Source organism: Kryptolebias marmoratus, linkage group LG20 (assembly GCF_001649575.2).
Source record: "Kryptolebias marmoratus isolate JLee-2015 linkage group LG20, ASM164957v2, whole genome shotgun sequence".
Classification (NCBI taxonomy): Eukaryota; Metazoa; Chordata; class Actinopteri; order Cyprinodontiformes; family Rivulidae; genus Kryptolebias; species Kryptolebias marmoratus.
In genome coordinates, this window is record NC_051449.1 from 19,074,164 (window position 1) to 19,101,166 (window position 27,003).

At 40.1% G+C, this 27,003-nt stretch overlaps 1 protein-coding gene and 1 long non-coding RNA gene across 2 annotated transcripts; both read left to right on the forward strand.

Moving 5' to 3' along the window:
• LOC108238209 (ras-related protein Rab-18-like) lies at nt 1-4,269 on the forward strand. Its single transcript, XM_017420155.3, has 7 exons — nt 1-188; nt 549-604; nt 708-769; nt 1,126-1,198; nt 1,425-1,543; nt 2,285-2,351; nt 3,111-4,269. Exons 1-7 carry the CDS (start codon nt 121-123, stop codon nt 3,281-3,283), a joined length of 618 nt encoding a protein of 205 aa, XP_017275644.1. The 5' UTR covers nt 1-120; the 3' UTR covers nt 3,284-4,269.
• An 8,749-nt stretch (nt 4,270-13,018) lies between these two features.
• On the forward strand, nt 13,019-24,281 carry LOC119618075. The gene is made up of 4 exons (XR_005234593.1): nt 13,019-13,162; nt 22,035-22,135; nt 22,240-22,409; nt 22,537-24,281. It is a non-coding gene; the product is annotated as an uncharacterized LOC119618075 (long non-coding RNA).
• Nucleotides 24,282-27,003: the final 2,722 nt, after the last annotated feature.

Below are 27,003 nucleotides of genomic sequence, written 5' to 3' on the forward strand. Positions count from 1 at the left end.
ACGGATTAAGCGGAAGTCCAACCTGCCATCGGCGCTGCTAGCCTCCTGCTGCTAAAACAAGTTCAACATTTGTCTCCGGGAGCGTCTCCGGCTGGAGGTCAGGCTGACTTTCAGGGGAACATGGATGAAGACGTGCTGACGACTCTGAAGCTGTTGATAATCGGGGAAAGCGGAGTCGGGAAGTCCAGGTTTGTGTTTGCTGCTAGTAGCGAGCAAGCTAGCTATAAGTGCTGTGGATGTTGACATCGTCCTGCTCGTTATGTGTGTTTATCCCTCGCTGCTCGGCAGCTGTTTCTGACTGGCTGGTTTCGTTCCCTTGAGGTCAAACACAACCATAAGCTGCTAACAAACTGATGTTTTGGTTACTTTCTAAAGCAAGTCGTTCACGCAAAGTTATGAACCTTAAAACCGTGTTGTTCTTCTTGTTGTGTGGTCCTGTGATCCTCCTGGCAGGAAACAGCTTATTAAACCTGTCCCCCTCTGCCAACAAAGCCTATTGTTCTGTGTGCCCTGCTCATTTCCATCTGATCTTTATTTCTCTCCACCAGCCTCCTGCTGAGGTTCACAGACGACACATTTGATCCGGAGCAGTCAGCCACAATAGGTTATACACTCACATACTTTGGAGACAAATGGTAATTTAAAAACAATTAATTTACGAACGTAATCTCACTTTTCTGTTGTTGTTTTTTTTTTGTGGTTCCAAGGTGTGGACTTCAAAGTGAAGACATTGTCAATTGAAGGGAACAAAGCGAAACTAGCTATTTGGGTAAGTCTGTTCTTCGTCACTGACGGGATAAACACGATGGAGTTCCAGGGTTTCTCCACAAGATGGCGACATTACACAGCAGAGCCCGTAGGGCGGAAAGGAGAAGCTTCTCCTGAGTCACGAAGTGGGTCAGTCTCTGTGAAATCTGAGGCTGTTCTGCACAACGAACCCAAGAACTAATCTCTGAGCACAAGTTCTACTCTTTGTTGTGTGCAAAAAGTCGTAAATATGACTAAACTTGTGTTGTAAGGCCTTGTAAGGCAGGTGTTCTGAGTGTTCATTGCTGGTCTTCAAAAGTTTCACCAGTGTTAATTTTTATTTTTATTTTGTAAAATTTTCTTTTCCTTTTTTTCTAGGACACAGCTGGACAGGAGCGGTTTCGCACTCTGACACCCAGCTATTACCGCGGTGCGCAAGGAGTCATACTTGGTAAATTGATGAGTCGTCTTTTTAAGGCTCTTGCTTTTGGCTCGTCCACATTCGCGGCCTTTTCACTCCCCACACATTTACCTGAGCACCTCTACACTGTAGCTTTATGTATCCCCTGTAGAAAACGATGTATCCCTACATAATCAAAATGTAAATCAGTTTGGCCGTTTAGCAGTTTAGTTAATATAAACGTTTCTGTATTAACGGTCTTCTCATATTTTGTCAGTGTATGATGTCACGAGGCGCGACTCTTTTCTGAAACTCGAGAACTGGCTGAACGAACTGGAAACCTACACGACACGCAACGAAATTGTGAAAATGCTGGTTGGCAACAAAATAGACAAGGTGAGATAAGTGTTTATTATTTAATGGGGGAGGAAACGGCTCTCAGAATCCAGGATTCAGTTTGACATTTGTTTCTGTTTCTCCTTTTTTTTTTTTTTCTATTTTGTAAACACTCCAGAAATAACCTCCAGCCGTGGTAGATAATCCAGCATTTCCCCTTTCATTGTGATAGCTTTCGGTGTGTAATTTTTGAGTAATAAATGGGGAGACTTCGCCTATTTTAAAATCCTTTTTATGTATTTGGCAACAAAGATTTTCATCTTTTTTTTTTGCTTCAAACTCATGCAGTTATTCACTGTCGAATTCTAAACAAAAAGGTTTTCTTGACACTAAAATACAGCGTTAACTCTTCTCTAAGGCCTTCTGTACATGCTCAGCACACATTTATAGGCTGCGTTTATCAAAATGTTAACTTTGCTGCTGTTCTTACAGAAACTGTCAGACCCTAAGCCTAACTCTGACCGCGGTCCTTTGTGATTTGTGATTTTTGTGGTATTACTGAAAATGACAAGATGTGTCAATAAAGGTCCCCCGTGTTCGGCTGAAGGGAGAAACTACTCGCTGCTTTATTTATTTCAGTGTAAGAACTGCCTTTTAGACCTACAATCACTGTAAAGTTTGGGGTAAAAAAAAACCACGTAGGCCGTTCAGGAAGAAACCCAGATTCTGTGTGTTTTACTGTGCACGTCCACAGGTTTCACTTTGGTTTTTTTTTTTCTTTTCTTTTTGTTGTTGTTTCAGGACGACCGTGAGGTGGACAGAAACGAAGGGCTGAAATTCGCCAGGAAACACTCGATGCTTTTTATTGGTAAGAACTAACTGGAGTGAAATCGGTGTGTTCTGTTTAGACCAGGGGTGGGCACACTAACACACCTGATTTGAATCAGTGGGTGATGAACAGGCTTCTGCAGAACATGAAGAGGTCATTTAACCACTGAATCAGGTGTGTTGGAGCAGGGAAACAATGAAAACCTGCAGGATGGTGGCCCTCGAGGACCAGGGTTGCCCACTCCTGGTGTAGAGCAACAGAGCCGTAAGCTGCAGTAGGGGGTTCTGAGAAAACCATGGACTCGGCCTGTCAGGTCGTTTCTCCACCATTAGCACAGCTGCAGCACAACTTGCAATCTTGAGCTTGAAGGACGGGTGTGAGCAGCGCGTGCACGAGCGTGATCGACACCGTTAAGACCCTCCTCCCGGCTCTGATTGGTTGTTTCTGACCGGGAGCTGTGTATTTCTGCAAATGGCAGCAGGACCACTAGGAGGAGCCAGAGGAACATGATTTTTATTTTATTTTTCACAGAGTATGTCTCATATTCTACTGTCAGGACATAGTGACAGTTTTAACAGATATGTTAAAAAACCTGCTGCAGCTTTAAGTCGGAGCCGATAAAACGTCAATGAAGGAGGCGTTAGTTTATCTGCTTTTACAGTGTTATCATATGTTTCTCTGCTGTACTGATAGACAAAAAGGATAAGATTTAAAACACGTTTTTTTGTCTCTTTTTTAAAAAAAAAATGTTATTGAGTCTTTTGTGTCATTTTGGACTCTGACCGATCTTTTAAACAGAGGCCAGCGCCAAGACCAAAGACGGCGTCCAGTGTGCCTTCGAGGAGCTAGTGGAGAAGATCCTCCAGACTCCGGGGCTCTGGGAGAGCGACTACCAGGGTCAGAAGGTCCAGCTGGGGGGGCAAGATCAGGGCAGAGGCGGGGCCTGCGGAGGATACTGTTCTATACCCTGAGACAGGACAAAAAAACACCTGATAGAAATGACTACGGACCACGGACCAGAAATAGAGTTAAACCAGTTTGTTTGTTTTTTTTTTAAAAAGAAAGAAGTTAAATATCTGAGTTTTTCTGTTGTTTGAATGAACATTGCAGTTTGCACAATCCCTGTCCCACCACCATCTACTCCGTTTAGGAGACATCCTGCAGGGGTGGCCATCTTGCCCGCCGAGGCGTAGTGTTTTAAACGAACCACGTCAAGTGTTGCACAGGAATTTTCTGCCCATTTTAAAGTCCTGTTCTGTGGAAAGCTTATGAGCAATCAGTATCTCACCTGTTGTAGGCGGCTAACCGCTAGTTGGCCAGCACGGCGAAAACCCAGTCGACTGCTGCCGACTCGTAGGGTCCTGAGAGGAGTTCAGAATTTCAGCTTAATATATAAATGAGTCTTGCTTATATTTGTACGGGCATAAATGTTACAAGGGATAAAAAAAAAAACAGTTATAAAGGTTGTTTTTGTTGCTACAAAATTTTACTTAAATGGCTTATTAGGAGTGTTTGAAGCCTGATATTAGCAACAGTCTGGGACACCAAGTTATTTTGTAGGTCATATAATCATTAACTCACAGATCCAGTCAGAATGAAGCTCCGTTTCTCCAAACTGAGGTCATTCAAAGAGCGATCTACAGCATGGGAGATATTAGCCGTTCACAACCCACAGAACCCCACTTCAAAATGGCCACAATATCCCTTTAAGTTCTACATCTGGGTGTGTACCTTTGGGGACAGTGACTCGGTTGCACATGAAGGCATCAGGTTAGTTTGTAGGCAACAGGAAATGGCTCCTAAAAACACTAAATCCTGATCAGTTTCGCAGCCGCCTCAGTCCTTTTCTGCGTTTATTGGCTGCGATTTAAAAAAAAAAAAAAAATCGGCATTCACTAATCTGAAGTTTTGTTAAATACGCATCATAGCACTTAGCCTGAGGACGGGGACAGAGGAGGCGCTTTGCTGAGTAGCTCAAAAGGCGACACTGTGAATCCTCCCGAAGAAGACATTTTACCGCCACTTCCTGACAGTTTGGTGTTATTGCTGTCGATGTTCTCTCTTCTCTGGGGCACAGATGCTCTCCAATCAACTCATTTCACCCGTTTATTCCAAAATCATGGTTGACATTCTGATATTTTTTATTTTTATGTTTTCCTTTGCTGTCTGTCTTTGTCTATCAATTGTTTTTCTTCCCTACTCTGACAAAAATAGTAGCATTATTGTTCTTTTTTTTCCCAGTGTCCCTGTTAGTATTTATTCCAGTTGCGTTGCAGTTCCTCTTTAGCGTGCGCTCTGTTTGAGGTTGGCATTTTTTTCCCTAATAGTTAGTTGTTTTTTTTTTGCTTCTGTCTTCCTGTAAAGAAAATGAAACTGACCCTTTTTTTTGTTTGTTTGTTGTTGTTTTGACTGTTCTAATACAGCTACGTGTAACATTGAAACCTGCCTTAAGAGAGCGATGCTCGCCTGGAGTTGTGGTTTAATGAACGTTTGAATTGTTTCAAACTCCAATAAATGACAGCCTGAAGATGTTCGCCCTCAGCTCTGCTCATTTTTTTTGGGTTTTGAAACGTCACTTGAAAGGTGTTGGGATGAAGTCAGACTGATGCAAATCAAAAAACAAAACAGGAAAAATCTGTTTACTTATTTGAACAGTTCTGCATAAAAGCCCCAAAGCCTGCAAGTTGGAAAGCAGCAACAAACACTTTTTTTAAACTCTTCACTTCAGCTTCACTCTTTGGGTTTATTAACAGTACCTAAACCCTCAAAATGACCCCGAAGACAAGATTAACGGGATTGATTATGTGACGAGAACCACGTCAGAGATCTGAAAGTGCTTCAAAACATTTAGTTTTCTCTTCTGTTAAAGTGAATTGTCACCTTTTTTTGTGTGTGTCTCCACTGTTAGCAAAATATGGCATGATCTACGGAGCAAATTTTAATGATTGTTTTTTCCGGAAAGTAATCACTACTAAAACTGATGACCTTTTGGAGCCAAGTCATTTCAAGATGGCCGCCACAGCTAAGCTAGCTTAGCAAACACAAATACAGCAGTCAGTTTTACAGATATTGAGCTAAAACTTTGCTGTGGTAAGTAGCTGGACATTGTCCCAAACACGTAGTTTGACGTCTTCGCTTAAAACCCTGGCAATAACTGTTGAAGTCGTCCCTGTTTAGTCTGTTAGCGAAATATCTCATGAACCACTGGATGGATTTCAACAAAACTCTCGGAAAATAATAATTGGATGCACATTTACAATCAATAAATCTTTGGAGTCAGTGCAATTCAAGATGGTCGCCACAGCTAGTTGACCTCAGCCTGCACAAAAATGGCTATAATTCAGTGAATTTTACAGCTACTGAGCTAAAATTTGGTGTGGTAGTAGCTGAGAGTGATTGACAACACATGCTGTAAGTGCTAACAGATTATGCAGGATATTGATATGATTCTGTGCGTGGTATATTTACGAGGTCTGACCAAAACAGATGCAACTCCCTCCATTCCTCAACATTAGGTGATCTTGGGCGATATGGATTCCTTCAAGGCAGGCAAGGCTTTTAATTTAAAATTGTGCCAAAGATGGTTTATCAGGATATCAGGATATTGTCCCTTTCCTTCAGGTGAGAGACTCTGCTGTCCGTGCCTGTCTTTGCTCGTGTCCTCAGCGTGATTTATAGATCCTGCCACGGTGTCTGCGTAAAGTTTCTGCTCTCGTGGGGAGTTTCAAACATCTTTCCACACTCTGAACTTCCATCAGCTCATCAGTCAGGAGGCGTGTGTGTGTGTGTGTGTGTGTAGGTGAGACAGCAGGCAGTCCTCCTCTCCTATGACCTCTTTCACCAGACACATCCTTGGCGAACATGGCTAACCTTCCTGATTGCCTGTCGTGCTATATTTATTGCTGTCACCGTTTTATTAGCATACCAGCTGTGTGTGCAGCCATTAGCCCCCCCCCACACACGTTCTCCAATTATCCACGCTCCCCTTCCAGCCCACCTTTATCTTTACCTCTCCCAATGTTTTTTTCTTACCTCAACCCTTGACCCTTCTTCTAATTCCAACTGTTTCTATTTATTCCCCCCATCCCCTCTGTCCTACTGTCCCCCCAGAGGGGACGCATCGAAGTGACCGATCTGCCCCTCAGACTGACCCTAACGTCAGGGGTTGGAGGGGTGGCTGACTGACTTTGGGAAACTTGTGATGAACGAGCAGAGCCCGTGGCCAGCTCTTTTAAAAGCCCCCATCACTCAGAGTGCCACTGACAACGTGAGCCGAGACCAGGATATGTGTCATTATTTAGCACTCCCCTAAACGTGCCTTAAGGATCTCAGGGCGCGCTTGATCGTTCGTGTTGGGATGGAAACGGTCGTGAACTGGCGGTGGTTGTTGCTGTTGTGGCAAAGTGATGAATGGAGGCTCCCGGTTTTATCTCAGGGTTTAATATCAGAGGCCATCTGAGAGCCTAAAGGTTGTTTTTTGCAATGAAATATAGCAGATGGTTTCATTTCACTATGCAGCGCTTCTAGCAGTGTTAGCAGGTAGAAATGACACTGAAAATGACTGGGATTGTGAGTGTTGTGGAAGTTTTGGGGGGGCGAGGGGGGTTGGTACTAATTATTTTCATTTCTTTTACTCTTTTAATGAAGAGAATTAGTTTCGCATACAGATTTTCAGGGTGCAGATCACCTGTTTGAACTGATGAAATCAATTTTCAGAGGGATTTTTTAAATTTGGTTTTTAGTTTGGACTGGGTTGATGAGCTAAAGGCTAGTCCGGGGTGGGGGTGGGTTAAGGCCAAGGCGTCCTCCAAGGACAGCAGCTTCAAATTACATAGAATTTGATGGCATTTTTCAGCACAAACAGCAGCAGCAGCTAGCTGTATCCCCGTGCAGCCTGGGGCACCTCAAACAGGAATTATCTTTGCCGTAATAACCATGTAATGCAAAGTAATGCTGGTGTTGAGGTTTATATAAAAAAGTGAAATTGAAGTTGTTTTAATTCCAGTCAGAGAGGAACAGAGTTTACTTTACTTTACTTCAAACGGATGATGATTTGTTTTTTGAGCGCACGCCAAGGATGACGTAACATTTGATTCACAGTGTTTAAGGAGGCCTTCGTCACGTGTGCCGATAACCCAATGGGGGTGAGCGTGCACACACTTTTACTGTCCAAGCAGCCCCAGGGCACTCAGAGAGCAGATTCCCAGTGGGATCAGTGTGAGCATAAACAATGCTGAAAAGCCCCAGGGAGAGAGAGATACTTCCATCTGGAATGAATGGAGCTGAAGTAACTAAAGTAATGGCTTCCCTGGACCTAATATTACGTTCTGTTCAACTTTGACCTGCTGTCCTTAATCAGGGACACTTTGAATTTAGATTCTTTAGTTAAATTTTTAAAATTTGTTTTGAATTTTCATCGTTACAATTTAGAAAGGAGCACAAAACAAAAACCCAGGGCGGCGGCTATGGGAGGGGCAGTTGAAGCACAGCTTAATGCATGTGAGCTCATCGCACAGGTGACCGATGTCTGAGCGAGGAGTTGGGTCCTTTATCGGATCTGTCAGTTTGCTGCCTGACTGCAGCCGATACGACGACGTGACAAAAGACATCTGCAACCCTTTCTCTGCAGAACCCCACTTCAAAAGATCTGGGCTGTCCCTTTACAATCTCTGAAGGCTTTAAATCAAAGTGTCATTTGAAGCTGTTGTATTACTTTAAGTTTCTTAAAGAGACGAAAGGTGTTAGCTGCTTTGGCAGACATACACCTTTTTGTTTTACCATGCGCTGGGCTTCCTTTGAATACTGCGGTGGGTCTGGAAATGAGGATTTAAGAACAAAGAAAGGGTCACTTTAAGCTGTACGGTTTGTTTATGATGGACAGTTTTCTACAGATGAGATGAAATCAGCTTGATAAAGATTGATAAGCCCAAAGAAAGCATTTGAATGTGCCAAACCCCAACATTTCCACCAGTTCAGGGCAGCATTTTGGCCTCTTCTTGTGGACTTTAAGACACCTTTGATTTATTTGATCTTTTTTTTAAGGATGTGATTGTCAGGCAGCTTTTTTCTGAAATAATACAAAATGGAGAAAAAGCAGTTAATTAGGAAGTATATCACATTTAATTAGTCTCAAAACCCATTCATGTATAAAACAAACAGTCATACATGACAGTAAGCATGGGAGGAGAACTGTATAAGTCTGTGTGTGTGTGGATAAAGGTGGACATGTCTTGATTTTTCTTTACATGCAAGTTTTAAGATTAATCAAATGTTAGGTTTCCAACTTCTCTTTATCCGTTGATGATTAAACCGTAAGCTTCTGTTGGTTCTCCGGCTGCCTTTTCTTCACCCACACATTGTATAAATAGCTTGTTGCAGGTGGATAACATTTATTGCTGCCTTAATAAGCAATACTTCAAGCAAAAGCTGAATTTCAAGTAGCAGTGATGTGGAAAAAGGTATAGCGACGAGTTCAAACAGCACCGACACAGTAAACAATCGCTGATGTCGAAACTTCAACTGGGAAAACATAATGTGAGAATTCCACGCAGCGCCATGATGCATTTATCATTTAGTAAACCAAGCACGAGTTCATGACTTATATTTTCTCAAATTTACTGTGAAAAAAACTCTCAGCTGCAATTGTCATTTGAGCATCTTTAATTTGTTTTCATCCCCCCTCTGTATACCTTTGGCATTTCAGGTGATATCTGCTGTAAGGCACAGCTACATGCAACTACCATAGAAATACACTTCGGTAACTATAACCAGATGGAAAACCTATTTACTGATGTATCCAGAAAGGCCTGGTTATATACAAGATACAAAAATGAACACAAATACAAGCTGAAGTCAGAACGGTGTACAGGGCAGGACATAGCGTCATGTAGTTGTAATTGCACGGTCTGACCACACGGGGGTGCTGTTGTACCCACTGGTACTTATATTTTTCTTTCACAAACCAATTATTGACTGCCGGACTTCCAAAGAAGAAATTAGTGCAGATAATAAAAAGTTGATGGCCAAAAATCAAATGTTAATTATTCTTCTGGTGTGATGGAATGAGACACATAAAGGTTGCTGATTATATATATATGTATTGGTTTGAAACTCTATTACATTAAAATATTATTGATTTTCTAAATCCTCTGAACATTTGCACCAATCTGCAAAGATATAACAAGTTGAACAGTGTGATTCTAAAGTCTGGTCACCACAGTGTGTGTGTGTGGATATGAATCCCATTAACACTTCACTCACCATTCACCCCTCAGTTCTCTGGCACGCAGCCTATGTAAACAGGAATTACCAAGGAAGTTATTGAAGCAGCCACAAACAGCCGTCAGAGGATTGGTCTGAGAAGTGTTTTCCATCTGGGTCGTAAGCAGGCCATCACTCTTCTTATCAATCATAATAATTAGTTGACTCCATTGTTCTGCAGCTATGTGATGAGGCAATCATCCCTCTGGTCCTCTGGATAACACTGGTTTAATAAAAGGACTAGATTATATTTGTGCTTTGTCAGCCTGGTGTGGGTGTACTGTCAGACTAAACTGTCCGGTGTGTGTTTGTGTGTGTGTGTTACTGCACCACATTTCTGAGTAATCTGATCATGATGTAAACATAACAAAGAATCAAAAGGGAAATATGTCTGTGTCTAGATTTAAGAGCAATCAATAGTAACCTTGTGTGTGTGTATATCTGTTTTTTGTTAACTCTTTAGGACTGTTTTTGGTCTGATCACCATGTCAGCACTGGTTGTCCTTATAGGGACCAAAAACAGTATACTGTTTTAACACTAAACCATTTGTCTCAACGGCTTTCTCTCATTGTTGGAAATTGAAGCCAGACGGTCACATGACCTTCAGTGTTCCTTTAAGTGTGATGTTAGAACTTTGAGGCACATTGTCAGTAGTGGACCTCAGGTCCATCTGGTGTTTCGGCCATTATCACTGGACACCTTCCCCCAAGGAAGGCCCAGTTGAGGTTGATCAGGCCTCGGTGTGTGTCCCTGAGCTAGTTGGGTTTGTTTGGGGCTGGGCTAGAGAAGCTGATTAGGTCATAAGGTTTGGGTCAGGTGTTCATATGGAATAGTTATGGTTAGTGTAAACTTTCTGAGTAAGGTTAAGGTATGGATTAGGCTGGACACACTAATGTAAGCCAATACAATATTTCAAAAAGGATGGAAACACAAATGGGTGTGTGACTAATGTGATGGAAAGTCATTTTTGGGTATGGGCTAAGGTGTAAATTGAATTTAGGTACGAGTTAGGTTGGAAACACAGTTGTTCGTGGGTTTGGGTGAGCATTCCCTTGTAATTATATTAGATTTGGACCAGCTGCACCACACTGTTCCCATCAGGGGTCTATATTACAGCTTAATAAGTAGCAATAATGTGCTCAATTTGTCTGTTTAAAAAAACAAACAAACAAAAAAAACAAGACAACAATTGGTTTTGAGCGATTTCTCTCTCATAATTTTGTTCAGCTTTTGTGCCCTTGTAGTCCCAGGCCGAGCCATACATCCATTTTCTTTACCCACTTCTCCTCTCTGGGTTGCGTGGAGCTGGTGTCTATCTCCAGTAGTCATTGTCTGAGAGGCGGGGAACACCTTGGACAGTATGCGAGTCCACCACAGGGACTCATAGAGACACAAACAACTATTCAGACTCCCATTCACACCAAGGGACAATTTTAGAGTTACCAAATCAAATACCCTATCATGCACATTTTAAATCTGTGGGAGGACACAGGGCTAAACTCACACGTACACGGGGAGAACATGCAAACTCCATATAGAAAGTCCGGGAGGTGACATTGTGACTTTCTTGCTGGGAGGTGACAGCTTTAACTATGCTCCCCGGGGGATACAAGTTAGGATACATCAGCACAAAATAGTAGGTGTAATTAATTATAATCAAGATACAGTTTGTGGCAAATTGTCTAACCTCTGAAGCTCTTTGTGTAGGGTCCCCAGCTTGTAGTCAACTAAACACTGGAATTAAAGTTTTCTAGGCATCATATGACATATTTTCAATAACTACTGACCAATACCCCGGCTAGGGCCAATAAACTCTAGTCCAGCCGAAGCGCTTCTCATGAACTTATTTTTAAACATTCAGCAGGGGTGCATGAAAAGAAATAAAAAACATCCCATCGCTGTAAGTCAAAGCTGGACTTTAAATGTTATTGCTTAATAAAAATATAAACAGTTGAGGGATCTTCAGGTAGCTCGAAGCGATATTAGGTCAGCTGACACCAAGTAGCACTGGCGTAATTACAGAGAAAGTAGAAAAGCTCCTCAGCAGTGTTTCCAACCGCACAATGAAAGCCTGGGCAGTGGTATCGATCACTGCCATAAAGTTTTTTTGAACCACCAGACTGATTTCAGTGAAACTACCAGGGAGCGATCATTGGATGTACGTCCATTACTGACTAGTTTTGCAGTTAACCCAATTCAAGATGGCTGTCACAGTTATCCAGCCTTAGGGAACACAAAAATGGTGACAAGACGGTATTTTCTTTTATGGTATTTTCTTTTATAGAGCTAAAATTAGCTTAAAGTCATACCCTACAAATACATGACAAGAGATCATGGGGCGTCTTGTGGTATCGAATGAGGTTGCACATTATTACATTATTTTCAAGACTCGATCAAAAAGGCCATAACTTGTCATTTTTCCACACAGAAAGATGATTCATGTGAAAACTTTGGCATGAAATGTGTCGGGATGATATGCATTCCTTTAAGGATTGATAGGGCTCTAATCTTTTCTTTGTTATCATCTTTTTTTCATACCAGTGTTTATTCTTCTTATTCCAGTTTAGTTTCTGTTTTCATTTGGTAAATTTATGTCAGTATAGTAATAAATATCAATAACCTAGACAGTCTGTACACTCAATATGCTTTAATAGGGGCCCTTGGCACAGTTCATTAGAACTTATGGGAGCCTAAAAATAAGAGCTTTTCTTAGATTGTCAACACATGACTTGTTTTAGGCCAAATCTTCCAATAATTTGACAGAATTTATGGCTTCTGGGATGCTGAAGTCCAGCTTCCAAGTTCCTTTCAGGCTCCATCTTTACATCTAATCGAATGCTGAGTGCTTCAACGTTGCAGACCTTTTCAAGTCTCCATAATTTCCAAATATGCTTTTGCTTTATTTGATCTTTTGGGGAATCATGATCCATATTTGCTTGAGAAGACCAAGCCTTAGCGGATTCTCTTTCTAATCCCAGTCTTCTGTCAGCATCTAGCCATGATCCCACAGCACCATCTCCTGAAGCTGTTGTCATACTCCATGAGAAGTTGAAAATACGTACATCTGGACCAACAGACTAAACTCATCCTGCTCGGTTCTGGCCCTATTAAGTGGGCAAACATGCCACCTACGAGCTCTCCTACTTTTCATCGCCTCTGTTAACACGCAAAGTAGTAACAGATCTTCCTCCTCCTGCTTGTCAAACAACATATTCACCTCCTCCTCATCACTTGTGAACTCATAATCGTACATCTCTGTCAAGCTTGATGTCGCTGTGTTTACTTGTGTTGGGAAACCACACCTATATATGCTTTGAGCGTGAAGTGTTTTCCCAGGAGTTCTGCTCTGTGTGTCTCGTGGACCATGAAAGGTGTGTGCGAAAACGAACGTCTCGCAACCACGTGACCGCAAACTGATGACTTCTTGACTGCGTATGGCGTATAACGGAGCCTTCTTCTTGCTCATGCTCTCTGTTGGTCTGCTTTGGCAGATTTCAGTCTGACAGTCTTCTGTTCAGACCCACAGCAGCAACTTGAGCACCGGCTTCTTCCAGGTCCTCGTTTCAGGAGTGAATGATGGGTAGAAAAGGTTGGTACCGTACCTTTACACATTACATGATTGGACACAATACTACAAAAAGGATGTGTACACATTGGTGCTCTCACACTACATACTTATACTCCAACAATGCAGTATGTACGCAGCAGCAACAACACAACATTGTGAATGAAATTGTATTTACATGCTACACGTGTCAAAAAACCAAATGATTAGGCCAGTCAAATGCAGCTCTAAGAAAACGGCAAGGGCAGCACCTGGTATGTATAAAAGCCTCACAAATACGCCATAGTACCATGGCAGTACAGACAGAGTGTTAGCCTAGAGTAGCATGAGATTGTGTAACAACGCTGCGACAAGATTTTGTTACAGACATTGATCTTAAGACATCATAGAAACTGAAGGCAGATATGTCAAAGTAAAATAGGTGGTATTAGTTATTGTTGCATTTTATGTAGAAAACTTTGAAACACTTCTGGAAATCGGATTTCTTTGGTCCAATGTGATGATAAAGTTGACTTTCTTTTAAAATGTGAGCTAAAATGTGGTACAATTATTTCTAAAGACTTGGGTATCTGTGGAAATGCCAGGAGACTGCATGCTGACGGCATGTTGCTAAGCTCTTGGAATTAATGACTGTTGAATCTGCTGATAAATGTTTAACACAGATTTTATTGTAGCTTTGATTCGTAAAAAATTGTTTCAGGTTCACAAATAGGAACAACAACAAAACAATGTGGTTATCTGTGTAGGTAGTTTTTCTTTTTATTGACGCGTGCATCGTTTGACAGAACAGTGGTAAAAGCTGAATCACTGTGGTACTGTAAGCCAGGATCAGCGCTCCTCCAGCAAAACTTTTCAGACCGGAATGGATCAGCATCTAGTCCTGATGCAAAATACAGCCTTGCGTTTGATTGCGTGGAATACTTGGCAAAACAACAAAACACTTATCACAGTGTGGCGCTTCTGCTTTTTACCTGCCGAGGCCAACAAGGCTGGAGAAAGAAAAGCATTAAGAGGAAAGTTTTAGAGCGATGTCAGACGGATGAATCACAAGCAGTGTAGCTGGAATGCCTTGAGATGAGAAAGAAGGGAAATTGTTCTACTTCACCATTTATATTTTTTTGTACAGACATTTTATCAATAAATTGTGAGTCGTCTGCAGATTTAAGGTCTTTTTTTAAACTGCAAAGGTAAAAAAAAAATCAAGTATTTGGTTTGCTTATAAAATCCAGAGTAGAGATGCACCACTTTCTTTACTAGATCACAAAACAAATGTTGAATACTTGCTGACATTATTCCTAAACTGGGAATCAAAATAAAGAAAACAGAGACTGAAGGACGAACATTGAACCCAGATGTAGGAGTGTGATCTCTGCAGGTCTAATTAGGGATGAAAGGCGCTGGATTGCTGATAATCTAATTCATTTTGTGCACTCAAAGATTCTTGAATGCTGCCCAAAATCAAGCACTGATCCCCCCCTCAGAGCCCAGAAGAACAAATGTGCATTTGTAAAAGCAGGTAAAAAGGAAAAAAAGGCTGTGGCAGTCTCTTTGTGTTAAGGTTTGCTTTCTTTTCCATTTTCCTACCCTTTTAAAATCCTCTTCCCTTGATCATCATGTCACGCTCCTGATGAGAGTCGAGCTGAAGCCGTTGATGCCATCTGTCTGGAAACAGATGACTTTTCTTTCCAGGTTGACATGCCTCCGTAATCCGGCCAGTGACATGAGAAAACATCAATACCTGTATTAGCAGAAAGCACGGAGAGCGCGAAACACGCTGTAACTCTGAATTCCATCTTGTTTTAATAGTGAATTTATGTTACTTTACAAACACAAAGAGCTCAAGGTAATCCCTGAATGGATGCTGCTCTAAATCTTCACATGGCACACACACAAACACATAATAAAGAGATCCTGTGGATCAGCTGCAGCTCAAACACGTCTTCATCTCCTACCTACAGATGTCGGGGTCCTCCAGCTTCTTGTATTCATCTGATAAAACTAGCAACAAATGAGAACTGGGGACTAAAATCAATGCTCCGAATGGCCTCAGCCACACTACACCAGATATGTTTTTTTAAAAACATGGATTTTCTGCTGCGTTTCGCCTCCCGTCCACACAAACAAAACTTTGATGAGAAAAGTAGAAATTAATAAAATTTCTGTTTTCAGAAACTCAAAATATGGCGGCTTTTTTTTCCTATGCATGTCCACAGTTCTTTTGTGGCCTAAAAACAAAACCAGTTAAAGGCCTTACAGCTTTTTAGTCAAACCTGGTAAATGACCTCATCTCATGCCATGCTGTGAGATCTCAATGAAATGTGTTAGCACTCAAAATTTAGCTCAATATCTATAATAAAAGTGACTTAGTTACAGCCTTTTTTGTGCTGGTTGAAGTTGATTAGCTGTGACGGCCATCTCAAATGAGGTTGACTCCACAGTTGTAGACGTTAATCCAGTGAATTTCTTTCAAACCTGTACACTAGTTCATGAGATGTGTTGCTAACAGTACAGATAAAACACACACACACAGACAAAATCATTAATGCTCCACTCGCGCCTTCGTTTAGGGGTGATAACAATGGAGCTGTTTTCACCGGTTCGTCTGTCTGACTTTATCCTGATTCTGTCGCTGTTAAACTCTGCTGAAATAGTTAATTGAAAGGAAACAAATGGCATAAAAACACACACAAGTTACAACTGTTCTGGGAGAATCTTTAGCCAGGGTAAGAGCGCTCTTTCTTTGTATTTTGATACCGTTAATGTGGATGTTCTCACCAAGGGTTAGTCAGCGGTTTTTCTTAGAACTGCGTGGACAGAATAAACAAAGAATTAGAAAAATAGAAAAACAAAATCTATAGAAGTCCCAGCAAAGCATCTTCTTTGTCCTTGTCTCCACCAATTCGTAGTCTTTATGAGGGAGAAAGGAGGACAAAGAAGATGCTGGATCAGGAGGTAAATGGCGTGGTCTTGTTTTTTAAATTCAGTACTTTTTTTATTCTGTTAAGTGGCTCAAGTCAATTTTAACTGACTGGTAATAATGAAGAAACAGCTCTTGTATAATCATTCATTGAATTCACTCTGAAAGTTGTTTCAAATAATCGGCTATGGTATAAACAGCTCATTTTCTCCCAGATAAACCTTGAAAACCCTGCCTGGTCTTCGGACACATTCAGAGAATCTTCGATCCATCTCAGCTCAGTAAAGTGAAAATTTTCTTCACTTCTTTTCTACAAACCGCCGCTCTGTTTCTGCACAGATTCCCATCTCACTCGGCACAACAAGAGTTGGAATTAACCTCTCTAACCTGTCCTGGTTTAAAGTTTTCTGTAGATCCTTCATAGCACCTCATAGCTGTTTTGTTCTCTCTTACATTGTTTTTGTACAGCACTTTGGTCAGCTGTTATGTTGCTTTTTAAAGTGCTTTAGAAATAAAGTGTTATGATATGGAATGTGCAAGAATGAAAAATGTCGCCTATGCTCTGAAACATCTGACAATAATGAACATTTGATGATAATTGCAGCAGGAAACTGTTGAGAATTGAATGTGATGGGCTATTTGTTGGTATTCATCAGGGTGTAAATTACCGGTTCGTGTTGGGTTTCCACTATGGCTGTGAGACGTGAAGCTCAGGGTGGAAGGCCATGTGTTGATTTCTACACATCCAATAAAATACTAAAATGCAGCAGATTTTTGTTATCTAATTCGGGCACAATTTCTTTACTTTTATGGTAAAGGGAGAGGAGAAACACTTGTAGTACTGAGATAATGTATTATCTATTATTGGACCAAAGTGTTTCGGCTTGTGGTCACATCATCTAGATCTACATCCTAAGCTTTTCAGCTTTCGACCCACAAAATAAAAGTCTTACAGACTCGAGATCCCGGCCATTGCTGGTTGAAGCATATTTCTAATAAGGCGTTTAACAAAGAGCCTCATCAAACAATATATTATTGTTTTTAACCATTTATAACCTTTCTATATCTTTTTGTAACAGCTAAGGCTAAACATGTTATTGGCAGTCATTTTAAAAGTTTATTTCATTCATCTAGATCTTCTCAAGACCCTTAAATTGGTGTTTGAAGACCCACAGCGGGATCCCAACCCTGACTTTGTGAAGCACTGATATAGATGAGTAATAAACAATACAGTAACAATAAATAAGATTGCAATCTTTTATATTCACAAATGCTTCATTAACAATCGGGCTTTGGGTCACATAATGTATGCAGTGTCAGCAAATTGGTTTTTGATTGTTTTGTTTTTTTTTGTTCTGCTCAAGGTAATTGTTTCGGCTTGTTTCACAGCCGAAGGAGCTCAAGAAGAGAAAAAAAAATCTGCTATACTGTTTCAGTCTCATTTACCCTTTTCCATCTCATTAAGTCAGCATTATTAATTATGATGTAAATGGAAGAGAAGCATTTGGAAAAAAAAGAGAGTTTCTTTATCCTAGCTCTTGTTTATGGACAACTTTGAGATCCATAGGAAGCTAAAGAAAAGAACAGCTTCCACCTCATTTACTGATTGTTTTAATTACAAAATGCAACCTCTGGCCTATATTTTCTATTCAAAACGGCCCAAATCCTGACAGCTAATACAAGCCATACATCTTTATTTATTTCTGCCTTGGCTTCTTTCCACTTCGACGGCAAAACAGATAAAAAGGCTTACTGGATGCAACGGTTCATTTGCTCGGCTGCTTCAATGAGCTTACGTGCCAAAATCTCTTTTGTCCCAAACAGACAAATAAGGGAGGAGGTTGATTTAACGGCTCTGATTAATTTCAACCTGCCTCTTAACTAATCATGTTGGATTTTTAATTACTCTGGAGCACATGGCCCGATCAATAATGCATTGTTTCTCCTGCCAGAGGTGAAATGCTTTGGATGCCGGTTAAGTAGAAAGATCTTTTAAAAAATGTTTTTTTCCTCTCATGACGAGGACTTCTGAACAACTCTAATTTGTCTGAGAGGAAGGTGAGTGAGCAACGTGTTACTTCTGCCTTTTTATACTTTTATTTGCAGGTCGTGTGCCCTCCAGCGCAGCAACTCTCTGGTCTGTTGCTTGTGTTGCTCTCAGTGGTGAGTATCGGTGTGGACGGCCGTACCTTCTCTAACTAATGGGTTGCGGCCTCCAACCTGGCAGAGATTAATGGTGCATGGGCCTTTGCTGTGGTTTCAGGATCATTGTGGTGTATTTGAAGAATTGCGGGAGTAAAAAAACACAAAACCTAGTGTAGACCTAAGTGTTTCAGGCCCATGCAATATGCTGTGCAAACACAATAACAAGCCAGATTATCTTCGAATGGTAGCAGCCTCTGTGTCAGCTAAAATAAAGTGTCATTATAATCAGGAAGTGACTGATCAGGGGTGTGTTTTAAGCAAAAACTGTAAGTGAGTAATTGGTAAGATGAGGCACACATCAGCGCTGAAGGGTGAAAAGAGTACAGGGCAAAAGGTGGCAGTGTGTCTCTGCCAAGATTTTTCTTTTTGTTCATTACCATGATGCAGTGACCTTACTCTGTCTCTCCTTTTGTACATTCTTTCTTTCTTTCTTTTTTGGGGGGCTCATTATCATGGCCCGCTATGGATATGTAACCTTAAGTTTCCTGGTTTGAGAAGCAACCCTCTGCTGCCTTTCCTCAAACCTCTATTTTTTTCACAGCGTCCCATTCTGTGCTGTGTTGCAGTAAGAAGTAGGAATCAATGTCATACAGTTCATACCAGGGAAACGAATATCATGCAGGGGATTTCCCAAAGGTATTAGTTTTAAATGCTGACAAATGCAGGAACATAATGACTCTTCCTAGTCCCAGGAGTAGCGCTGAGGAAATCAAACACCTTTTCCCATTTTCAGGCTACGGATCATGCTTCATTTGTCCAGTTCTAACTCGTGTACTATCAAATTGGCTCCCTAACAGTATTAAAGCTACTTTTCTCAAGTCTGTCCTGGCAGCTGATCAAATAACCCCATTAAGTACTAAAGTATGCGTGATTTTTTCATCAAAACTTGAGATGGGATTTTCATTTTAATCTTCCTTCTTGAGAACATCATCTAATTCCTTGCTGCATTGTTTATTTTTTTGCACTGAGGTCTAGCCAACAGGTTTCATGGTCGGTGGTTTCTGTTCTGACTGGAGCCAAGCCGATCCAAACATTTGGAAGCAGGGTGAAGCACACCTGAGAGTAGCACAGGTAAACTTTGGGTCAGCTAAGGTGGGATCAGTTTTTATACCTGCTGAAGACACAGAGGGCCACAGGCTATCAAAGGCAGTAAAAATACACACAAGACAGGTCTGTTCCAATGGTCTGGGTTTAGGGTTGTAATTTTAGAAAGTCCATATGAGATTATTCATTTGAAAACATGAACATAAAACTTGTTTCAAAGCTGCTCTTACTTTTGCAGAATCCAGTAGAGTACTCTCAACAAAAAAAGAGCTTGTACTGTTCATGCAGGTGTCCAGCTTGCATTACTTCCTATCGGAGCTCGAGCTGATAAATACCCATGACTACTGGGATGATATATGATCTGCATTTAAATTAGGACTGACATCGAAACGTGGATGTCGTTGTTGCCAGGTTCAAAGAAAAAGAGGCATTAGATACACAAAAAGAAATAAGAATTCCTTCAGGGAGAACAAACTATAATTACAGTAAACAAAGAACTGATTAAAAAGAGAAAACAAATTCAGTGAAACATCTGTGGAAAAAGTATTACTTACTTTCCTCAGAAATCACAACAACAAGAGGAATAATAAATTCTAAAGAACTAGCATTCATTGAAATAATGCATTTGGTTTTCTGCCAGAGTTTTAGACTGAGATCATTTAAGGTGAGAAATTATGGAGTTGTAGCTGTTTTGGTCAAATCTTGAAAATTATATAAGTGATCTCATGCAAAAATCATGAAATATACCATTAAAATCAAATAATCTGTAGTCAATGACTCTCTGCTCCTACCACATCAAATTTTAGCTCAGTACTAACCCTAACCCAGTGGTTGACAAAATCTTTTAATAATAGTCAGACAGAGTTGTGTGAAAAACTACGTATGCCTCATGATTCAGTAGCTTGTTTAACTATCTTAAGCATGATATGAAGTAGACTTTATCAGTCTTTCACATGGTTCTGGAGGAATTTTGGGCCACTCTTCCTTACAGAATTGCTTCAGTTCATTGAGGTTTGCAGGTTTTTGTTTCTGCTCAGCTCTTTTAAGCCCCCTCCGCAACATTTCAATCAGATTGAGGTCTGGACTTTGACTAAACTATTGTACCACCTTGATCCTTTTCTTTTCCTGCCATTCTGTTGTAGATTTGCTGCTCTATTTTGGGATCATTCTTTTGTTTTATGAACAAATTTGGTCCAAGCTTCAGCCGTGGCCTCACATTTATCTCTAAAATCCTTCTGTATACAGAGTAATTCATGACTGATCTAATAACTAACAGATTAATTTGGGCTGCAAAACAAGCCCAAATCATCACCCCTCCACCACCGTGCTTCACAATTGGGATGAAGTGTTTGTGCTGATATGTTGTGTTTAGTTTTCTTCAGACATGGTGCTGTGCATCATTGGTAAATTTTGGTCTAATTTGCAGGTTTACAATTCATGCTGCCATGTTCTATTTAGAGAACTGCCACCCTTCCAAACAAGCCATATTTGTTCGGGTCTTTTTCTAGCTTTCCTTTCATAAACCTCAAACTTTAACTAGGTAACTGAGACCTGTAGAGTCTGACATGGAGTTCTTGGGTTTTTGCTTTTTTTTTCCTGAGCATTGCACAGTCCAACCTTGGAGAAAATTTGCTGGGATGTCCACTCCTGGGAAGACATTTTTTTTTCCAATTAAGTATTTCTCTCTGCAGAATGATGGACTCTAAATAGTTTAGAAATAGCCCTAAACCATTCCCAGATTGATGGGCAGCAACAGTTGCTCCTCTAAAGTTATTAATAATATTTTTCAGCCTGGGCATCTGTGTGCTTCAGAGTAGTAAACTGCCAAACCTCTTGGTTTTATCGAGGTAGTCACACTCGCTGATGATCAGCAGCACATTGCTGCTTTCCCTTAAAAATTCAGAGGAAGCAGATTTGTTTAGTGGGATTATCTTTATATTTTACACATTTTTTTTAACACTTAAAAATGCACTTTGCCCAATATTTTATGAAAGAATTAGGAATTGCAGGTCACCACAAAGTCCTTAACTGCATGGACGACATGTTGATTTTATCCACAGAAGGAGCATCAACACTGGCTCAGTCAAAATGATTCATAAATTAGCAAAAAATGGAGTCTCCTACCTTTTCAACAATCTCCTTGACTCAGATTACACTCACAGGTTTTCAAAGTTAATACACACCAACACATCTTACTCTCTTTAGTATGTAGTTTCTATGTAATTTCCTCATGTAGTGTGGATAATTGTCTGGCTTTGACCATGTATTAAATTCTCTTCATGTTGCAACTGTGTGAACCACCTGGCTCCTCAGTTTAAAACAGAAAATGATTTATAACCAAGGAAAAAGTGAGATTAAGTCATTGACACGGCTTCACTCATGTAGTTTTTATCAGGATGATGGTGTACAGTACTGTTGAGGACAAAACTGTATAAACACTTCCTTATCTGTGACATAAGATGATCAATGCTGCTGTCCATACCAATTTTTATTCATGAGCAAAAGTATTTTATTTCAAAGGGGTCAACTCCAACATTAGATCTGACAAGGGAAACATGGAAAAAATGGGGATGGAGCAGTTCATCATGGCCCAAAATAAAGATGAGGATTTTTTCCTTCTCTGTGCAGACCCTCTAAAAACCTGGCTCGCTCTTCCAGAGTCTGAACTGGCCAACACAGCAATGTTAACAAACCCCACCACATTTAAAGTTTTTTTTTCCTATTGTTCAGGCGTGCTGTCCAGTTTTCTGATGTGGTGATCCGGTTCAGTGTCCTGAATTAAAGGGAGCCAAGCATCGTGTTGAGGACCCAGGGTTTCCTCTGACATTCGTGTAAGTAGCCGGGCCCTTTGATGGATGACTCTTATTTTCTTGTCAGCCTTAGAGTGCTTTTATGTTTATCTTGATATCTTCTTGATGGGCTTTCATTTATCCAGTACGGACCGGACAGGACAGGAAGTAAAGGCGGGAGAGGGAGAAAGAGCGTGTCAGTCAAAGAGAAAGAAAGACGGAGGGAAGGGCGTGTTGAGAGACAAAGAACAATCAGCAGGGTTTGAACCGCAGCAAATTACACAACAATCAAAAATCATTCCACTTTTTTCCCCAGGTACATGTTAATTGTTATTTTTTTGTAAATCATCAACACCTTCACCTCATCATGTATCGTTATTTATTAGATTAGTTATTTCAGTAAGGACAACTTTCTTTTACAAGTTTTTTTTTGTCACCTGCAGGCTCTTTATTTGTTGCAGAGCTTTACTCTGAAGACCATTGTGAACTGTAAAGGTCAACTTCCTTTGGACAGCAGTGTAAGTAGGCATTTGTGTCAGAAAGATTACTCGTACACAGCTAAAAGAAGCAGCACAAACTCTGTGTGCAGAACTCTGCAAGGCTCCAACTCTATCATCTTCTTCTACCAAAGAAAAAAAAAACTGGATTCAATTTAAAGTTGGGACAACAGAACTTTTTTTTCTGAGATTTATTTCCAGCAGATGGCCAATTAAAGTGACATTTTCACAAAAAAACGGATTCACAATTAGCAAGCAATACACAGAAATGAGGCCAAGAGCAAAAATATTAAAACCTGCCGGCAGCAGATGTGTTTAACACTCTTTCAGTAACTCAGCAAATAGCAGCAAATGTATTTTCTATATCATAAATAATAAAACATCAGTTAAAATGGTCTTTCTGAAATATTAGCTTATCCACATGATTAGGGTGAAGCACGCTTCCAGTGCTTGTTGCTGTTTATACCAGTGCTGCTGAAGTGCTCCTAAATACTTATAAACATTTAATATCCAGCCTGTTGTAAAAAAAAAAGGTTCTCAGTTTAGAGAAGTAATGTTTAATTTTAACCAAACGGATGAGCTAATGGCTACTCTAAACGGAGCGAGGCTATAGCTCCCTGCTGCTGCTATTTGCATTTACAAATAATTAAAGAATTTCAGTAAATAACCAAGTAAAGCCAAACTGACACCAGTGTAAAATATAAAGTATTATCTGGCTGGAGTTATTTTAAGAAAACAGCAAACTATGGTTTAACTCGTCAGTCTTGTTTCTCCCTGAAGCTGTTTGGGAGCTACCTACAACAGGTAAGACATTATCTCTATAACCTTTCCACAAAGCCCCACTTCAGAATGTCTGAGCTATCGCTTTAAGCACATTTTGATATTTATTTCAAGTGTTCCCATAGACTCATACGGCTTCTCTTTGACTTGACCAATTCTAAACTTCTCAGATGCTGACAACAGCAGAAACTGTTTATTTATTCACTGGTGAAATAATCAGTTTTTGCTTTGTGTTTTTTTTTTTGGTCACCGAAATATAGAAGAGTCTGTTCAGTTTCAGTGGCAACACTGAATTAGATCTAATACTTTCTTTCTTTCAAGTGGTGCTGTGCTCAGAATTACATTGTCAGGTTTTTTACTATCAATATGAACTTTTCACTCAATTACTGTTTCACTTCCACAGAGTTGGGGAAATCTAATGAAATTAAAAGAAAAGCAATTAGAGCTGAAAAAGCAGAAGTATTATTAGTATTATTTTACAGTAAAGCTCACAGGATGCCAGATCACACTTTTTTGTTTTTATAAAATCACCCTGCTTATGAATGATAAGAATACATAAAAAAACCAGAACATATTTAATCTGAAAATCTGTTTACTGTTTATACCCTGTTATTAATGCTTTTTTCATTTTCTGTTATAACTTTTAAAGAGTGTTTCTCCTTGAGACGAGCGATCTGACCTTCCAGGAAGGGCGGGAGGCGCCATCATCTATCAAGGCTGCGTTTTTTCGACGGTCTTTCACTGCATCTATCAAAACAGGGTTTCTTTTTTTATTATTATTACTATTTCATAATGTGTCAAGTTTATAAAGTAAGAGTCACTTAGGATCAAATTTTATTAGCTGTTGGAAAAAAAGGAGCAAAGTGGCACAGAATCAAAACAAGGTTTTTAATAAAATCTACATATGCAGTGATGGTTGTTGAGTCCTTTGTGCGTTTGCTCGTGAAGATGGCACCACAGAAACACAGTTCTTACTTTGTCCACAAAGAAGTAACTTTGCAAACATTATTAAACTGACGCTAGAAAGTCTTCCCTTTCATAGGTTTGCTTTTACACAAGAGCTGTACGTTACAGCAATGAATTTTCCTGTCTCCCTTAAAACATCAAATGATGAAATCATCAACTGTTCGACCACTTAAAGCTTGATATCAGCAAACGTTCTGCTTTAAAGGATTATTGAGTTTGGACTCAGCTCGGCTTCTTCACATCATGGCATCTGTTTCAGAGAGTCAGCTTTTCCTGCTTGTCTTCCTCTTCACAGATGTTTTTTTCCCCTTACACCGATATTGTGAAGGAACAGAGCTTAGCGAATATTATATATAATTTAAAACACTACACTGTTAGTCCGTAAGCCTTTAATGCGCGGATTAACTGTTAGGGTTCAATTCTCATCTCCTTTCTAAATCTTCAAACCAGTCCAGAACCGGAAAACGCCACATCTATCTCCCAGGAAACCCGTTTTCTGGAGAAAACGAATGAAAAAAAAAACATAATCCCCAAATTAGATAAAGTTTGGATGAAATAGCAAGCAAAAGAAATAGAGTGATGCACACATTTCTTCTTTATTTTTATTTATTTTTAACTAAAATTCATTTCTTTGTTAATATACATCCATCCCTGTATTTCAGATTTAAAACACATTTATAAGAAAGTTAAAACAAGAGATGTCAACAAGGGATGGTACTGTGTTTTTACACATTAGTTTATAGAAGGCTCTCTTCAAACAGGATGAAGACCTCGCCATCCTTTCCAGGACCTGCCTACATGACCCATTAAACTGTGGCTGGATCACAGCAAATGTAGAAACCCTCCATCGGTATAAAGGCATTCATGACACTGCTGTACTCTTAATACTTGCCAAATAGGTTTTCCTTCACTATTTCCTACATCCCCGAGACACTCTTCTCCACCCTCAGCGCCCTTGGTTCACCTGCCCTGCTACGACCCTCTCAGACTGGAAGATCCCTCCATGTTTGTTGTGATCATGACCACAGCGTTCAGATGAGGCCAGTCCTGCTTCAAATTCTCGAGTGAGCCCCTTGTCATGGATACTGCTGCCTCCATGATAAACCATTATGACTCTCCACTTAGGTTTTGTGCATCTACAATCTATCATGCTCTTTGGAGTGGAGTTCCTGTTTATACTGGCCCCTCAGATGTGCTGCACTCATTGCAGTTCTGATCTTAAACAGTAGGAGTTGCTACCAGAAAATACTCCTATGTAGCTAGGATGAAAAAAAGAAGAGTAATTTACAGCGAGTACGTACATTCTTCATACAAAAACGTAAATAAAAAGTCTCATTTTATCCAAGGAGTTTTTAAAGATTATGAAAAATATAATATAAAATATCTGCAGCAGTAGTACCTGCTTGGTCTTTTGTTGAGTTATATGAATGACTGTATAAATAAACATTTGTGTAGCATGTAACAAGTTGCACAAATCAAGATGTACACAACAGGCTGGAATGATATTACCCCACCCCCACAAATAAAGGCTCATAATCCATTTGTCTTTGTATCCATTCATCCACTCATCTCTGCTTTTTCTTTCCAGACATCATCTGGAGGGGGTGAGGGTGGGGAGTCAGGTCAGGTTACAAACCTCCTGAAATGGACTCCCCTTTATATCCCTGTCCCCAAACCATCACAGATAAGTCTAATTGGAGAATGTATGTGTGTACATTCTTCTGTACTCTCACTCAGTTTTCTCTCTAAGGCTACTAGCATATTGAACTAATAAGTTTACATTGTTGTGATGTGGTCCTTGCTTGTCAAATAAAGAAATGGAGGTGAGTCAAATAAAATCAAAGGCCTTGTATTCTTTGAAGGAATGCATATTGCCTGACACCTTTCATGCCTTGTTTTAAACTAAGATTATCATATGTTGAAAAAATGTTAGAGTTACAGCGATTTTGATCAAACCTTGAAAATAACTTAATGCGCAATATAATGCTATAGTTTGTGTTATCTCTCATGATCTGTTAGTGCTTGGAGTGGGTGTTGTGAATGACTCCCATCTACTACCACACCAAGTTTTAGCTCAATATCTGTCAAATTCACTGAGGTGTGGACATTTTTGTGTAGGCTAAGATCAATTAGTTGTGGCTGCCATTTTGAATTGGGTTGATTTTAAGTTAATCAGTTGTAAATGTACAGCTGGTAATTACTTTCTGAAAGTTTCATTCAAATCTGTTCAGTGATTCATGAGAATATTATTAATCATGCCATGAAAACATTACTGCTTCTCTTTTCGCTTTGGGATGACGAGACAAAACATGACATATGTTTTGGTTCGCATTTTCCATGCTGAGATTTTATTTCCCCCCCTTCAAACATTTTCTACTTTCCACTTCAGTTCCTCTTTATACATAACGAGTAAAATTGTGACAAACGCTTTATTTACACAATCAGCAGGGAAAATGAGCCTCAGTGTCACTGTTTTCATTTGGTGTGAATGCAAAAAGATGTATTTAATGCAGCTGTGTTCTTACGACGCACGTCTTCTCAATTCTACATTCAGACACTCACCTCTGTTTTCAAAAGAAATAAAGGGAGAAAGCAGACGTCTGCTTTTTGTTGTATTATTCATTGAAGCTTAGATTACCGTCTGCAGATACAAAATAAAGTTCATCA

Coding starts and splice junctions, on each gene's coding strand:
- LOC108238209 (XM_017420155.3), top strand. CDS start 121: ATGGATGAAGACGTGCTGACGACTCTGAAGCTGTTGATAATCGGGGAA. Junction 605..707: donor GGAGCAGTCAGCCACAATAG/GTTATACACTCA, acceptor TGTGGTTCCAAG/GTGTGGACTTCAAAGTGAAG. Junction 1,199..1,424: donor TGCGCAAGGAGTCATACTTG/GTAAATTGATGA, acceptor ATATTTTGTCAG/TGTATGATGTCACGAGGCGC.